The following is a 17,340-nucleotide window of genomic DNA, read 5'->3' as shown; positions in this document are numbered from 1 at the left end:
GAGCGCTGCGTCAAGCTAACTGTAGGAGGTTGCTGACAAACGGAAGTACGCCGCGATTAAGTTTTTTTTCCTTCTTTTTTTTTGGGGGGGGCGTTTTTATGGTTTTTCCTGTATATCACAATCTTCACATTCTTTAACTATGTCGACAGGTTTCATTGCATTTTCCAATGTCATTACTTTAAGGGCAAAAACGTATTGACCCTGGTTTCACCCTCATTGTAATTTATTGCTTTATTTTACTGACGTTTTTCTTTTCTTTCTTTCTTTTACAATGCCCTTTTCTACTGTAACATGGTACATTTCCCAGGTAGAGACTGATACGGGATTATCGTATTATATAACTTATAATCATATCATATACTTTGATTGCTGTACATAAAAGTTTTGCAAGATTTCGGGTGATATTAATAACCAGAAAGCCATATTTAAGTTGAAAGGGATGAGAAATGACGTTATAAATCTTTATATTACCAGTTAATAGTTCGTGTACAGCAACTATTTAATGTGTAGGGCAGTTATGCCCAGTTCAAGGAGCCCCCCCCCCCCGTCGTGCTTTTATTATGACAAGGTCGTAACGGAATCTCTTCGGGTTATGACGGTCGCCTTGACGCGGGCCAGGAGCCCAGCGTGGAGGAGGAGAGGATGTGGTGGTGGGCATGCTGACATCTGCAAAGCCAGAGGTGTGAGTGGAGGACGAGCGCAACGGCCCCGGCGAGCTCCAAGAAAGTCCGAGACATGTAACTTTCTCCTCAAGGTAAAAGTCCTTCCCACCGAAGCGAGCTAACACCGCGTCTCTCTCGTCTTATTTGTCCTGCGGGGACTTTAGTGTTGTTTTTAATGTCGCCGTCACGCAGTTGCGTTCGCTGTCGACAAGTTAATTCTCATTTCCGACTCTGACGCGTTCTGCCGGCGAGATGGTGTGACGAGGAAGCGAACGGCGACGTGTACAAATCAACTTCACGACGCTTGTGGAAAAAGTTCAGACTTGTTTGTCACTGCTCCGACTCACTGCTGCGCCAGTCTGCACATTTGAAGCACGACTGTGCGCTGAGACGTGGTTCTCCAGACTTCACCCTCCTCCCCGCGTTACGACCGTCCCGGGCCGGCCGGGTCCGTGTGACAGGCCGGGAGACGGTGTGTGTGTGTGTGTGTGTGTGTGTGTGTGTGTGTGTCCGGGAGACGGTGTGTGTGTGTGTGTGTGTGTGTGTGTGTGTGTGTGTCCGGGAGACGGTGTGTGTGTGTGTGTGTGTGTGTGTGTGTCCGGGAGACGGTGTGTGTGTGTGTGTGTGTGTGTGTGTGTGTGTCCGGGAGACGTGTGTGTGTGTGTGTGTCCGGGAGACGGTGTGTGTGTGTGTGTGTGTCCGGGAGACGTGTGTGTGTGTGTGTGTGTGTGTCCGTGTGTCCGGGAGACGTGTGTGTGTGTGTGTGTGTGTGTGTGTGTGTGTGAGAGTGTGTGTGTGTGTGTGTGTGAGTGTGTCCGGGTGTCCGGGAGACGTGTGTGTGTGTGTGTGTGTGTGTGTGTGTGTGTGTGTGTGTGTGTGTGTGTGTTTGTTTCCGGGAGACCTGTGTGCGTGTGTGTGTGTGTGTGTTTGTGTGTTCAGGTGTCCGGGAAACGTGTGTGTGTGTGTGTGTGTGTGTGTGTTACCGGGAGACCTGTGTGTGTGTGTGTGTGTGTGTGTGTGTGTTGCTTTCAAGTGAATCTTTCTCCTGCATATGTGAAAACAAGAGAGGGGAAGCAGCATTTGTTCAAGACAGATTGTAATCAAGCAAAGAGACTTGGCTGCGTCGCCGAGAAGACGTTGTCAGTGATCCTGTCACACACACACACACACACACACACACACACACACACACATCTCACGGACAAACACGTCTCACGGACACACACGTCTCACGGACACACACGCACACACACACACACACACACACACACACACACACACACTTGTGGGCCAGTTGGTTAAATGGGGAGGGGATTTGTAGTTGACCCTTCTGGTGGCTGCAGCTTGTGTAACCTGTTCCACTGCTGCACACATCGCGTGTGTTTGTCCTCCTCTCACGAACTGGCTGACGAGGAAGTGAGCCATGTGCGTCGCCGCGCCGCGGTGCAGAGACTGTTCTTTCCAGGCTGACCATGGAGAGTGATGAGTTTTTTTTCCTTACCTCACACAGGTAACCTCATGGCCTTGTCAGTGTGACGGGGTGAAACATGCACCACAGATTGCATCCTTGGAAGCAAATGTGAATCTTAATCTTATCGTTTGTTTCATTCCCTCTTAGCCAAAAAGAAAGTGGAGCAGGATTTAAGTCTTTTTCTTTTTTGGGCAGAATAAGGAAATAACCATAATGGGGCACTGATGTGAGGAAGGGGAAGGTTTGCGTGTGTGTGTTTGTGTGTGTGTGTGTCAGTGTTGCTGCTAAGTCTGTCCGCCACTGGCTGCCACACGTGTGAAACGGCACTCTGCTCAAATATTAATGCAGCACAATAATGTGATTACACTCAGTCCAGTCCGGTGTGGTGCTCTGCTCTCGCCGCGTCCTGCTACGACACGCTAAGTTGATCCGTCAGACGTGAATGACGAAAATGACTCACCTCGGCTGATCCTATTTTAAGTCGGGATTTACAGATCTGTCCTTGTGTACATATTCCACCATCTCTATTTGGATGGCAATCCTCAAATAGAGGAAAAAAAAATGCTCAATATAAATGCAGACAAAGTCTCACTGAGGCCCCGACAACAGGCTGAGCACCTGGTGTGTTTGGAAAATTACAAAAGCTTGACTTGAAAATGTGCCTCATCGAGTCAGATTCTTCCAGAAAATATTCCATCTGTAGCAAAAACTTTTACGTCTGACGGGGGGGAAAAGAAATACATCTCCGCGGTTTTCCCAGAAATGTTTGCCAGCACGAACGAGGGGGAATCGGCTGATCGGAAACCTCACATGACATGTGAAAATGAGCGGCGAGCTCAGTCGGTGGCACAGTCTGGGGGAAAACCACTACTTATTGCAGATCTTCGCTCTGATGCAGTGCGACTAAAGCCGCGCCGCTGTGATGAAGCTTATCGTGGCTCTCATCGCAGGACGTCGCGGACCCAATTCGCTGCGCACATTACTGTACCAAAAGCCATAATTTAACCTCTTCTGTCTACGCATTTTTAGAATTTAATGAGCAACTCAATGCAGCCCTGCATGCGACTATATTAATGATGTCGGTGTTGATTATTGGTGGTCCGGTCTGTTGGAGCCTTGCCCTCAGGGCACTTGTGAATTCAGAGTCCAACACTTTCTTTCTTGGGTGTGTAGGTGAATAACTTCCCTTCAACCTGACGAGGAGAGTTGACTCTTATAGAGTCTTTTTTTTTTCTCGTAAGGCCAACACATGTATCTGATATGTGATATCTAACGTTGATGATCATACCTTTTAGTGTAACCCATTGTCTCCTGTTCCCCAGAGGCTTGTGTCCTGTCGGGGCACCCCGAAGCTCGGGCCAGTGACGGTGCCTCCCGGGGGCTTTGCGTCATGAGGGGGCGTTGCTCTCGAAAACTGGGTGTGCTGGCCAAGGCTGGCTTCCTGCTGTGGCTGCTGTGGCTGGGCTACCTTTTGCTGGCGCGCTCCTCTTTCCCCTCCTCTTCCTCCGTGCAGGAGGAGGACGAGGAGCGCGAGCGCGTGGCGCGACAGCTCTCCGTGGATGAGAGCAACAGCGACGGGCAGCTGGCGAGGCCTCTCTACATTAAGCCCACACCAGACAACAATGCTCCGGGGGAGTGGGGTCGGGCCACGCACCTCACCCTCGGCCCTGAGGAAAAGAAACAGGAGGAGGACGCACTCGAGCGCTACGCTATCAACATCTACGTCAGTGACAAGATTTCCCTCCATCGGCACATCCAGGACCAAAGGATGAACGAGTGAGTAGGAGAAAAGCTGCATCCTAAATTTGACCTGTTAGTCCCCTCCTGAAAAATACCTTATGATGTTTAGCCGCTTAAAATTGTTTTTTGCAATATTTTTTTTATTGCTTGCTTTTTTCTGAGTTTCAGGCCAAAATACATAAGTATCTCTGGCCCAGAACACTGCTTTGAGCTGATCGCTGTGCTGCAGCTGTGTCAGGGATAAATGACACAATAGAGATTAAGTTGAGCTCTTTACTGGAATCAGTTTTCCCACTGACAGTCCGAAACAAAGATGAAGGCTCACGATGCATCGCGGGGGCTTTACTGAAGCTGCTGTAAGCAGCTCTGCGGCCGAACGGATTTGATTCCCCCCAGAGTTGTCGTCCGCAGCTCAGCCTGTGATGAAACACAGAGTGCGATGTCTTTTATTAGGAGTTTTTTATATCTCTTACTTGGCTCCCGTCCTAACGAAACCCAGATGTGGTGTCCATCAGTGTGCTGAGAACCGTCACTTGATTGTGTAATGACCATGTGTTTGTTCTTACATGCCCCGGAGTATAAAAGTGGAGCGTAGATTCCCCTTAACAGCGGAGGACCGCCGTGATAAAATGTGTCAAATTGACTTCAAAACGACTGACGACAGAATAGATGATGCTCCCACGTTACCAAGGTTAAAATGGGAGGAAAATATTTTGTCATGGCTGCATATCTGGAGATGGACTGATAGCGATTACACGCTTCGATCTTCCCGCCGGGCTGAGGAATCGGCCTGGAAGGTGAGGAGTCAAACCCCGTGGCTTATCCACAGATAATGTTCACATCAGGCACCAGCCTGGCTGTGAACGTGACACACGTTAGCTGTGTGCAGATTTGGTGTAATGGAACAATATCGTATTCACAATCTTGTATAGATTACATGTCTGCCAGTTTTTACTACGAGGAAAATAAACACTTTTTTCATTTTTATAACTATTCACATGCCAGCTGTGATATGAGTGGCTGTCATCCAACGTACTAGCAGTCAGTCATTACGGGGCTGTTCTACATAAAGTGAGGTTTGTGGATTACATCCTTCACAGATATTACGGGAGGGATGGTTTTATGCCTCTTCCTGTTGTCGGACTGTTCCAACTGCACCAGTGTTTGTCTTTTATGCCTAGCAACAACGTAAGCAAATGTGTTATGTCCTCCCAAGTTGATTCATTCTCAGGCGGTGTGCTTGAGCTTGCTTCGTAATCACATCAGTTTCCTCTTTGGATCAGGTTTTTTTTATGGGGGACAGATTCACTTTGGGCTGCTCTCTGCGCCATGAAACTGCAGCAGCACTGACAACAGAGCGTAGATGGAAAGGAAAGCGGCCTTTTTCGATTGGTTGCGACTGATACTCGGGGCGTTTCGCACATGTTCTAATTCCCAACAAACTTCTCAAATTTGCGGTTTGATTCTCTGGCCATAAAATTATTCATTCAGCTTGCGCCAATGTTCACACACTCTCTCACTGCGTCTTACACACTTACACACAAAAACACAGTTCACAAAGAGAGAAAAGAAAAAGTCTGTCCATTTTTTTGTTGTCGTTCCCATCGAATTATTAGTTTCCGGTGTTTCCAGTTTTGATTTTCCCTTCCCTTCCCATCTGTTCTGTTCTTTTTGTCTGTTTGCCAGAGTTTCTGTAGTGTCTCTCTCCCTCCCTCTCTCTCTCTCTCTCTCTCTCACACCAGAGTACTGCTGCGGTATGTTGCTCATTGGTGCGATACCCTTCCTACCCCCATTCATTTTTCTGCGGCTCTTTATTGTTTTAATGACTGCCATCTGGATTAAGACCAGACAACCTCCTCTTGCCTCAGTAGTTGCTAAGTTTGCTCTGGCCATATGCACAAAACGTTTTGCCTGGCTTTGAGTCTGTTTAGTGAGCTGCGTTTTTAGTTTAGTTTAGTATTTTTCACTTTTCTTTAAAAATTAAAAAATGTGTGCCCTACATGTTCACCTTTGCTTATGAAAACCCTGTCTCCCTCCTCCTCACCCCGCCCACACACAAACATACTTCAGATGCCGGAGTAAGAGGTTTGACTACCGGCGTTTACCCACCACCTCTGTGATCATAGCCTTCTACAACGAAGCCTGGTCCACCCTGCTGAGGACAATCCACAGTGTGCTGGAGACCACGCCCGCCGTCCTGTTGAAGGAGATCATTCTCATCGACGACTACAGTGACCGAGGTCTGATGACTCAACGCTCACAAATAAACCAATGTGATATTATTTTTTGTAAAACAAAACTGAAAAAAAAACTTTCGGTGCACAAGGGACGAGTCAAACAGGACTCTGCTATATATAGAAACGATATGCTATCTACGTAGCAGTGAATAGGTGATGCCTCTCAGTGTAGTGAGGGAAACATCCTGAGAGAGAAGTCGGGAAACAATCCTTTAACGGTGAGACACAGAGCAGAGTAACAGCACGTTGGAAACACTTGGCTTTTTTGAATTTCTTTAGAGGTTATTCAAAATACATGGATTTTGGTAATCCACAGATTTTTCCTGCTGTATTCGCCCATGGGCCAAAGGCCTGGCAGGAAAAGTTCTGGAAAATGTCCGGACGTCAGTGCATGTCTATTCTAAATGTCCATTGCTTTGTGTCGGCACCTTTACAACAAAAGTTTGAACTTTAGTAAGGAAGTTATTTCTTGACCTTGGGAACGCTGCCTCTGACCAACTGCGTCTCACCGTTTCCATCAGCAAATTGAGTGTCATGATAGTTCTGTGTTAAGGCCGAGAGTGATCCGACTTTGTCCCAGAAACTGGATACAGGAGCAGCTCGGTGTCCGTCTGTCCTAATGGAACTAGTATTCGCTCTCCCAGCTCGTCTGGTCTGTGTGTATCGGAGACGTTACACCATGATGATGACTTCAGCAAGCACTGAGCTGCCATGACATCATTTCCTCTCCTCTGACCACCCTGACCAGATGGAATGCTGGAAATGTCACTCCATGAACCAGAACAGTTACTGAAGAAAGACAGTGACTGGAGGACTCACTCATGTTTCCGAGCTGGGTGGACAGGGTCTATCACACTAGCCCCAAGCACACCTTTAGGTCCTAAAAGTTATTGTGTTAATGTAACTCATCTGATAATTGAGTTTCGGTAACTGTCAATTGAATTCATAATCAGGAATTTATTCATCAGCAAAGCTTGTAAAGTGAGCAAGTTATTAAACCTGCATTAATCTGTATTTTTTTAAATATTGGCACTGAGTCAAATCCCTGCACCAACTCTGGACATTTCTTTTGTCAAAGGGACTAAAGCGGAGTAAATGGGATTCAAAAAAGGTTTAACTCATCATGTGGCTAGTTTATTATATGTTTTTTTGTCTGTCAACTTATTTCAGTGTTTTACCGCCCACTAGTGGCCAAACTTCAATTGAAGCAGCTTTGACGTAAAGGAGTGTTACGTTATGGAAGAGGAAAAAACAAAGCTTCATGTTTTAAATTATGTGCCTGTGTTTGTGTTCTGAAAAAATAGGATACCTGAAATCCCAACTAGCTGAATACATCAGTAATCTGAACCGCGTGCGGCTCATCCGGACCAACAAGAGAGAAGGGCTGGTCCGGGCACGTCTCATTGGCGCCACCTACGCGACGGGTGATGTACTGACGTTTCTCGATTGCCACTGTGAGTGTGTCCCAGGCTGGATTGAGCCTCTGCTTGAAAGGTGGGTCGACCAAATCAGCCGAGTTAGAGCACTGGCAACCCTATGAAGGCTAAACAAAACACTAAACCGAGAGTTTCATACTTGTCTCTCCTGTCTTGTTATTGGCCGTGCTTCTTTGTTAAGGATCGGCGAGAATGCCAGTACCATCGTGTGCCCTGTGATCGACACCATTGACTGGAACACTTTTGAGTTCTACATGCAAACAGATGAGCCGATGATCGGGGGTTTCGACTGGAGACTCACCTTCCAGTGGCACGCGGTCCCAGAAGTGGAACGCAAGAGACGCCAGTCTCGCATTGACCCCATCAGGTGACGGTTTGATGCTTCCCGTTCGTCTATCACATGGGAGAGCACTTGAAGAAGATTTGGCACATGACCTGTATTTTTCCTTGAATTTCTCTTCCAGATCCCCAACAATGGCAGGTGGATTATTTGCTGTGAGCAAGGCTTACTTTGAGTACCTGGGCACATATGACATGGGCATGGAGGTGTGGGGAGGAGAAAACCTGGAGCTCTCCTTCAGAGTGAGTTCAGTTTTTCCTCCAGCGAGGAGCACAGAGCACTTGGACACGTAGCAATTTGCGACCAGTGTGTGGCTTTAAAAAAAAGAAGAAAAAAAGTTGGGGAAGAGTGACTAATCTACTGAAATCTCCTACTTGCAGACAGAGCATCAATTGAGCTTGAAAGTTAGCTTCTCTTTTTTTTTTTTTTACTGTGATGAAAAGTAGACAGAAAAGATAAATGGGGTTTTACTTTTACTGGCTTCTCATTACCAAAGGGAATATCCTGTCCACAGTGTTCGCCCCTGATCATTTCATTCGTCCATCTTAACAGCCAACAGTCAGTGGGTCAGTCGATGTGAGACAGACACGTGTCGGATGTCGGATCACAGTCGGCCATGGCATCTGAAACTGCACCCTGATATTGGCTGATACCTAGTTGGGACATTGGTGCTGCTTTTCACTTGTTTGTGTTGATCAAATTAGCACAGATGTTTGACTGTGTGTTAGTTTACAACAGAAGCATGCTATGGTCGTTAATGTAAAGTGTGTGTGTGTGTGTGTGCGTGTGTGTGTGCATGTGCGTGTGTGTGTGTGTCATTACCTACGTATGTAACTAACTAACCTCTGAACTGGTTTGACCAGGATGTAGGTGGGGTTTGCTGATCTCTGCTTGAGGGTGTGTTATTTGTAATGTATTGAAAATATGCAGGTTTATTGAGTGTATGTGGCTACAGAGTGAGGACGGATGGGCTGTTCCCCCTTTTAAATTAAAAAAGCCTCTCACTGAGACTTTTTTCAAGTGGTTTTAAGTCTGTTTCTGGAGTGCTAAAAATATGTCGGCCAGTGAAAATCGTGCTGAATTAAGATGGAAGCGACGGTCATGTCGTGGCTGTGTATGTACGTTAATGATTTTGCCCTGTGTTACTGCAAAACAGCTCATCCAAGTGTTAAGGTTAACCTTGTAAACAACCTTTCATTATTTAAGGGTGTTGTCGGTTTACTTTTCTGTTTTTCCATGGTAAAAGAACAAGCAATGATACAATGCAAATGTGTGCGATAAATCAGCCGCATTCAAATGAAAGTTGACTCACGACTCATGACAGGGAAGTATTTTCACAGTGAGATTGAAGGCAAAGAGCGCACAGCTTTGTTCGTCATTCAGAGAGGATTTCTGGCACGGCATCAGTCACCACGAATGTTATCATTTTATCCGAATTAAGGTTTGTATCCCCCTTAAAGAGAAGATTTATACTAATGTAGGTATGGATGAAAATAGTGCACAAGGACATACTTATTGCTAGCGACTCTTTGTTGTTCACCATTTGCTACACAAAGTTTCTACCAGTTTATCTGCAGGTAGGTCAATGATTGTGAGTCATAAATACCTGCAGTAAAGTTCAACCGGTTCAACGTGCAGTGTACAACTTACAATGTAGCAAGTTAATGATAAACACATTGATGCAACTTTTGATCTTCATCATAGTAAAAAAACAAAAAACAGCAACATCTAATGTGCGGTATTTGGTGTGTTTTATGTCCTCAGGTGTGGCAGTGTGGGGGCAGCCTGGAGATCCACCCCTGCTCTCATGTGGGCCATGTGTTCCCTAAGAAAGCTCCTTATGCGAGGCCCAACTTCCTCCAGAATACTGTTCGAGCTGCAGAGGTTTGGATGGACTCTTATAAACAACACTTCTACAACAGGAATCCTCCAGCAAGAAAGGTACCGTAGGACAGAGGAACTGAGTTTTTAAACTTTTTTGCTTTGCTTGACATGTTTCTGGCTATCATGCTGACCTCAGAATCATATTTGGACAAATGCATTCACCAGGCACCAGGCTATGTCTAAGGATACATCCACACTACTTAGTTTTAGTTTTTTAAAACTCAACCCTGCTGCCACGGTTAACATGTCATCTAAACTACTCCAGCACCTAAAATGGAGAAAACTCTGATTGCCCCGTTTTGGTTTGAAAACTCTGACGTTTAGAAACAAAGACGTTTAGAAACGATGACGCAGTCGCTGGCATTTCCTTTCTGGTTGGTTCTTATTCCGCACAACCACCAGCGCTGAACGCAAAAGGTTGGAGACACTTTTCACGTTTGAATCTGCTTTTTCCTGCTGTGTTCTCACACAGGCATTTTACGAAAACTTTAACAGGGGGCTGGCAGGAAAAGATCTGTAAAGTGTCTGGAACACTTGCGTTCTTACACACAGCCCCCTGAAGTCAGGACTTCAGTGCATGTCTGAGAGCAGCTTTAATGGCTGTAACCATTCCACCTCATCATCAGGCACTCACATGTCCAGTGTCAGTGAGGGGCCATGTGATATCAGTTTTTCAGGTGTGTTACGGGGGTTAGTACTGACACAGAGCTAAAATGCTTGTGTGGACACAGAGAACGTTTTAGTTTGAAAAAGATTGTATGTAGCCTTAGACTTTACATGCTTGTTTTTCATTCAACAAATTGCTAAACCGAAGCCTCACAGTGATGCCATGTTCCACCCAGCAGCATCATGTTAACATGCTAAGAGTGTCGTACCTTTGATGTCAGGATCCACCTGTCGAGGTGTCAACACATGATGAAACGCTGCTTTTGTACGGCGTCGGATGTAGGTGTATGTGAGTGTGTGTGTGCTGTGCCTCTCAGGTTTTGAGTATTGGGCATCATTAAAAATTCATGTGTCTCAGTTTCACCTATCTGAAAAAAAAAAAGTACATTATTAATGTCGGGGATCTTTGATCAAATAATAAATTAGCTTGTCAGGGGGATTGAACGCAGCACTGCCAGAACAGAGCTCCAAATCCATTGGTCTGCGATCATAATATGTATTAACAGACTACAAAGCTACACACTGCAATATTGATTTGGACTATTACGTAATTATTTTGTTATTTAGTACATTTAGATGTGAGTATTGATTAAATATTCACTGTGCCACTCAGATAAAAATGTTCTAATCAGGATTTAATTTACCATAGCTGCACGCACGGCATTCATTTGTAATGAGTCTGTATATGCAGGGTTTGGAGATTCATCGTGAAAATTGAATCAAGAGTTTTCACAAAAGATTAAAAAATAAATCCTTACAATCTTGTTTATTTAAGCAACTGCATTCCTCTATTGTTTAAACCAGCAACAATTTCTGATGCAGAAAGGCAGGCTGGAGCAAAGTGTGTGACTGAAACAGGCGTAAAAAGTAAATGAAACGTGCCTTTCTAATCTTAAACTCGAGTCCCACGCTCCAATTCGCATGTCGCTGAGGATCAAACATCCCATTCACACACTGATGGCACAGCCAGCATTGACAAAATTGTGGGTCGGTGTCTTGCCCATGGACACTTTGTCATGTGGAGCCTGGGTTTGAACAACCAACCTGTTCTACCTGCTGAGCCACAGTTGCCCCTAATCTTTGACACCCTGTACTTTTGTCACACCGTCAGGCAGTGCGGAGGTGTCGTAAGGTGTGTGTGAGTGTTCTGGACTTTGTTTAGTTAGAGGTGGAGTTCCCCACCTCAGCAAACACAGCTATCTAAAATGTTTTATTATGTACCTTAGGTTTGACCAATTCAAACCAGCGAGTTTGATTTCCTAGAAGTTGCGTGTGTAGGATGTAGCCATCATATCCAGGATGTAAATGTTTACTTTTATGGTGTGACTGTTTGTTTTAGATGTTTAGAATCATTCATAAAGTGTACTGCAAAAGATCAATGTGTATGTAATGAACAAACTGAAAAGACTGTGGAAGAGAAAGTGACGCTGTCACGTCACAGAGGCGTGTCTGTGACGTGACAGCGTCACCGCTTGGTGACACGCAAATTGTGCTCATTTCACAGGAAAACTACGGGGACATCTCAGAGCGGCTGCTGCTGAGGGAGAGGCTCAAGTGCAACAGTTTTGACTGGTACCTGAAGAACACCTACCCTGACCTCCATGTTCCTGAGGACAGGGAGGGCTGGCACGGGGCTGTGAGTGTCTGCCATCCATATCTTTATACGAGTACAACTCCTGCTTCAGTGTTTTATTTTCTCTGATCACAAATCTGGTGCTGGTGGTTGTACCTGGATTCTGAATCTCACAAAAAGTCATGCTGTTTCTTTCTCTTTTAATTCCGTCTGTTAAGAGTCCAAAAACGGGCGCGAGGTGGGGACGTGATATGGGAAAATCCTGTTGATGGCGAGAAGGCTGGACTCAGCACAAACAAATGCTTTGAAATCCATTTGGACTGAGCTCAAAACCACTATAATCCAGGCACCTGGTCGAATACTCCATCCACCACAACTTATTACCAAAAACAGAAAAATCCCCAAAAGATTTGTTAGCTAAAAATCCAACACCTTGCCATGTTGCCAACGGTTTCACATTAACAGCTGTGAATCACATGGTACTCGAGGGCTAAAATTTTGAATGCACGCCTACAGCACAGACGCACAATGGCGTAACTTGAAAATATAGCTTTTTTTCCCCCCAGAAGAAGAAATATTGGCCTTTGAAATTAACTCAGGAGAAAGAAATACATTGGTCATCCATCTTATATTGATTGTTCAAAAGATGTGTTGATGTGGAAAACAAGCAAACTGCAGCTTAAAGTCTGTTATCGTTTTGAGGTGATATTTTGGATTTATTTATTTTATTCTTCTCTCAGTCTACCAGCTTCAGTGGTGCTGTTCTGTATCTGCCCTTACAGTCTGGCCTGCCTGGAGAGGATTAAACCAACCAAGAGAAACTTCTTACAGTAATCAATGTATAGCACAGCATTTTAATTTTTATTGATATTTATTGCTCTCCCCTTGCCAGGTGCGTAGCTCAGGGATACAGTCAGAGTGTCTGGACTACAACGCTCCAGACCACAGTCCGACAGGTGCACACCTCTCCCTGTTCGGCTGCCATGGCCAGGGAGGCAACCAGGTACGTTAAACGTTTCACACCTCGTTTATTCTGTCGCGCTCCGTCTCTCTCCTTCTCTCTCTCTCATGCCCTGATTTTCTCTTGTCACAATGTGCACAACCTCTCTTGGCCAAGTGGGAGGCATATCTTAAAATGTCAGCGATTTCTGTTAAACCCCGAAAATGAGCTGCCACAGTCGATTCACACCATAAAAATTCTCTCTGCTGATATCTCCGGTCTGACTTGAGTGTAATGAAGGGTAAGTGTAGCTGGCTATTGCATCCACATATACCCCCAAAAGATCGCACGATTGAATCTCTGGTAGTCTTTAACTGAACGCCTGCCAGCTTCAGTGATGGATGCCTTAGCAAGCAGCAGATTATTTGTCCGTGATGATGTATATTTAATGTTTGAGGCAGGCTTCTTTCATCGAATCTCCAACCGGCTTGATTTCTCTGATTACCCCATTGGTGCACCGCATCAGGTGTCCCCAGTCACATAAAGCACCATGTGTGAGTGAAAATCAATGTGTGAATGGCTCGCGTCTGAAACAAAAACCTGAGGGCCATCCACCGCCTCCCTCTCTCCCTGGCACCACATGAGGACCACGTTCCATTTAAAAGATACATGAGCTTTGCAGGGCGAAGGAGTGGCACAGCCTGGGTAAAATACGCTTGAGGCCAGAAACAGGGGCCTCGAGTGAGTCTTTTATCAGACATCCATTAAGGGCCCCAATGCACCTGAAAGATGTATGAGATGTGAAGAGAAGGATGGGGAAGTATGAAGATTGATTACCTGACCCTCTGTTTAATGGGTAGCCAAGGGATTGTTGCATCTTTTGTCCCAGTGGGCCAGAATGTTGAAATGACACGGGGGGGGGGGTTTGTGTTCCTGATAGAGTGCGCCAAGTCTGCATCTTTACTGATGAGATCCCTTGGCACGCATGCAGACACGCCATGCAGACACGCCATGCAGACACGCCATGCAGACACGCCATGCAACGCTGCCCGAGCCAGGAACTGATCCCACACAGCTCAGGAAGAGAAAAATATCCTGTAATCCTAGTAGAAAAAACAACATGCCAACCTTCTCCATTGTGCATTCTGAAAAAAAAGACAGATTAAGGTAGAAAGAGACATCTACAGAAACAACTGGAAAGGAGGCAGAACAGCATTTTAATCTCTTAGTTGCTCTCCAAAGAAATGTACAAATGCAGACTCGTTGCAAAGCAGCCACATAACCGGGTCTTTCTTCTGCCCCAGTACTTTGAATACACATCCCAGAAGGAGATCCGTTTCAACTCGGTGACGGAGCTGTGCGCCGAAGTGCTCGAGGGTCAGACCTCCATCGGGATGAGGCACTGTCCTCGCGATGGGGAGCTCAAGTCTCCCAGCATCACCTGGGAGTTCAAAAAGGTCAGAGGTGCACACGGTTACACACACACAAACACAAACACGCTGTCTCTCACTCGTGCACAAACCCCAAGAGAACTCATTTGCACAGTGCATTATTCCACATGACGAAAATTTAACACATTTCTTATCCCACCCCTGATCTAAACCTTCCAGGACGGGACCATTTACCACCCTCAATCAGACATGTGTGCGACCGCCTGCCGCACATCAGAGGGCCGCACAGACACCCAGATGAAGCGGTGCAGCCCGGGAGACAAGAACCAGCAGTGGAAGTTTGAGTGGTAGAAGGAGACGGAGACAGGGTGGCAGGAAACCTCAAGTGACCTTCTTTGACCATAGTGCAATTACCACAGCGGACGTCTTCTCCGCTGCTCCCAGTTTGCTTTCGCTCTTCGGGTCTGCACTCCAGTTGAACAGGAATAATGGGCAAATGCAAAGCAGTGAAAAAGTCACTTTAAGCCAACAATTCACCCAGTTCACAGCTTTTACCCCCATATGAATGACTGAGCAAGTGCAGATTGTGGCGGTGCGAGTGAGAATTCAACTTGAGGTTTATTTGGTCTTTTTTTTTGTAAGGAGGCCGGCTGAGCTCGACACTTGTTGCTTTCATCCAAGTGCCTCTGCAACCAAACGGAACCCGGCGCACACCCAAGGTGTCGTTCACTGTCGTGTCTTCTTGCAACAGCTTGTCGGCAGTGAAACTGGTTTGACTGTCCAGCACACAAAGAAGTGCCTTTCAGAGAGATTCAAGACCAAGTGTTGAATGTTGTCTCTAGATGCAAAATCGTGCGGCACCTCAAAATGTTCCCCCACTAATGTGCAATGGATATTAATTATTGTTGTCAAAATCAAAAATGCTTGTTTCTTTAGTTGTGAAGAAATAGCCAATTTTAAGGGATGGGCTGCCTCAAAGAAGTCTCGCCTTGGAATGTAAGGTCAGCGGCAGTTTGTTCCAAAACCAGCTACATCCTAACATGCTCCGTCATGTGAGAGGAAAACAGGGAGAGAGCGCCGCAGTCATACTACACTGCTTCTCAATTCTATCTCTCACCCGTGGAGCCAGTTTCATGGTAGAATGCTGCCTGAACAAGACTTGAACTTTTGTTAAGCAATTTGCACCAAGTGCAATGTGTCTCGCTGGGGCTTAGCGAGTTGACAGGAATGTTGTAATCTATTTTCCCCTGTTGTATAAAATTAGGAATACCCGCTAAACCCATCTGCCAATGTGCCTTTGAAAGGTTTTCATTCCCGAGAAGAACTGTGTTCGTGCCGCAATGAAACGTGCCAGCAGAAATCCAAAACAACACTGGCTTGATGCACTTGATTGTATTTAGTCATGGAAAAGCCTTAAAGGGAGCACCTGTTTAATTTAATCTTTTAACTTGGCAGTGCCAGAATGTTTTTTGTTAAAACTCCTGTGTAAACTGTACTTGAAATGACGTCAGAAACACTCCTGTTGCGCGTGTGTGTGTGTGCGTGTGTGCATGTATGTGTGTGCGTGCGCGCGTGCGTGCGTGCGTGTGTTCCAATGAAGATCCCGACAGTGTTTCTACCGGGTTGTAAGGACAAAAGAGACGCGGCATGGCTGTATTTGCTGATGACTGCTTATCACTGAGCAACATTTGGTCTCTGTGGTCCTTTGAATTGGTGAACGTGATGGATACGGTGGGTAAACATGTACAATGGCCCATGTTTTGCGTCACCTTTGTAAACGATGTCTGAAATAAGGGACCAGAGGGGGGACAGTGATACTGTAAAGCACTTCTACAACTACTGATAATGCAAACATGATGATGATTACTTGATGCAAAGAACAGGGTGAATGATTCAAATAAGGGTTAAAGCTGTTGGGAAGGTTGAATGAATAAAAAAGTAACCACAGAGGCCAATTTGTCGTGTTTTCACTACCACCTCCACACACAATATCATCAACCAAGTAATGGGAGAGCAAAATCTATTTTTAATTTCCATTATATGCATATTAGCTGGTGCTTTTAACTTTTATTATACTAAATTAAATTCATTTAATTTATTTAGACCTGAGGCATTTGCAGCCAATCACATGAGCTCCTGCAGCCCTAAACCTCACTCCCATTGCCATTCAGACACGGATTACAGCATTCACAGTCACTTGGCACCACCTACTGGTCGGAAAGTAGATAACATGGACTAATAATGGCCAGTCAATCCACAAAAACTGGACACAGAGGCAAAGTCGACACCGTATGAGATTATTTCAGAAGATTTGCTCAGAGAAAAATCTGCATCTTGGTGGAACTCATCATGGTCTTGTTTTACTTACAATTGTCGCCATGTGACTGTGTTTTGAATATGTTTGACACAGCTGTATACAGAGATAACACTGACACTACATCTGAGGTGAGTGTGACATTTTTAAAAGTAATATTTAATACCTAGAAAATTGTTTATTTCTCACGTTTCTTACGCTCCAGATGTCAGAGGGATGATCCTGTTGTAAACTACAATCACCGAATTGTCACCGCAAATGATGGGAACCTGTTCAAGATGCAAACCGTGGTCTTCCAACCATCTGGCGGATGTGGAGGGACGACGGAGACGGAGGAGGGCTGACGAGGAGAGGCAATGGATCCAGTAGAAAACGTAAAGGGGTACCGAGTGAGGCCCCCAGCACAAAGCCGAGCTGCAAGGAGCAGGTCAAAGCTAAAGGGGAACTACATCCACAAGTACATGTTATTATTTTATCATCATTATGAATCTCTTTCTATTCATTTGCATTCTACTCACTTCTCCTTTTATCCGGTATTTTGAATTTTAGTCTGTCAGGCTTTTAACTCTACAAATATTCGAGAAAGTGCTTCCCTCGGTCCCTGGTTCCTCTTTTTACTGAGTTGTTCTGAATCATGTGTGTGCTTGTGAGGGAATGTGTGAGTGATTGTGTTACATTTTGCTTGT

At 45.5% G+C, this 17,340-nt stretch overlaps 1 protein-coding gene across 2 annotated transcripts; it reads left to right on the top strand.

Annotated features, from left to right (window-relative positions):
* Nucleotides 1–595: 595 nt before the first annotated feature.
* Nucleotides 596–16,290, top strand: poc1bl (POC1 centriolar protein homolog B (Chlamydomonas), like). Of its 2 annotated transcripts, none has more exons than XR_004786767.2 (11): nucleotides 596–754; nucleotides 3,456–3,909; nucleotides 5,944–6,113; nucleotides 7,415–7,604; nucleotides 7,728–7,913; nucleotides 8,011–8,128; nucleotides 9,651–9,827; nucleotides 11,941–12,072; nucleotides 12,902–13,012; nucleotides 13,890–14,046; nucleotides 14,254–14,396. XR_004786767.2 is itself a non-coding variant. In XM_035620264.2 (11 exons), the coding sequence occupies exons 2-11, from the start codon at nucleotides 3,524–3,526 to the stop codon at nucleotides 14,689–14,691; spliced, it is 1,755 nt and encodes a 584-aa protein (XP_035476157.1). In that variant the 5' UTR covers nucleotides 596–754; nucleotides 3,456–3,523; the 3' UTR covers nucleotides 14,692–16,290. The 2 variants fall into 2 exon arrangements, 1 of the variants encoding a protein (XP_035476157.1); XM_035620264.2 differs by lacking the exon at nucleotides 13,890–14,046 and adding an exon at nucleotides 14,560–16,290 and having other exon boundaries at nucleotides 14,254–14,406.
* The last annotated feature ends 1,050 nt before the right edge of the window (nucleotides 16,291–17,340 follow it).

This window comes from Scophthalmus maximus, chromosome 22 (genome assembly GCF_022379125.1).
Source record: "Scophthalmus maximus strain ysfricsl-2021 chromosome 22, ASM2237912v1, whole genome shotgun sequence".
In the NCBI taxonomy this organism is placed as follows: Eukaryota; Metazoa; Chordata; class Actinopteri; order Pleuronectiformes; family Scophthalmidae; genus Scophthalmus; species Scophthalmus maximus.
The sequence above is the reverse complement of the archived record's forward strand: the minus strand, read 5'-3'. Positions and strand labels throughout refer to the sequence as shown.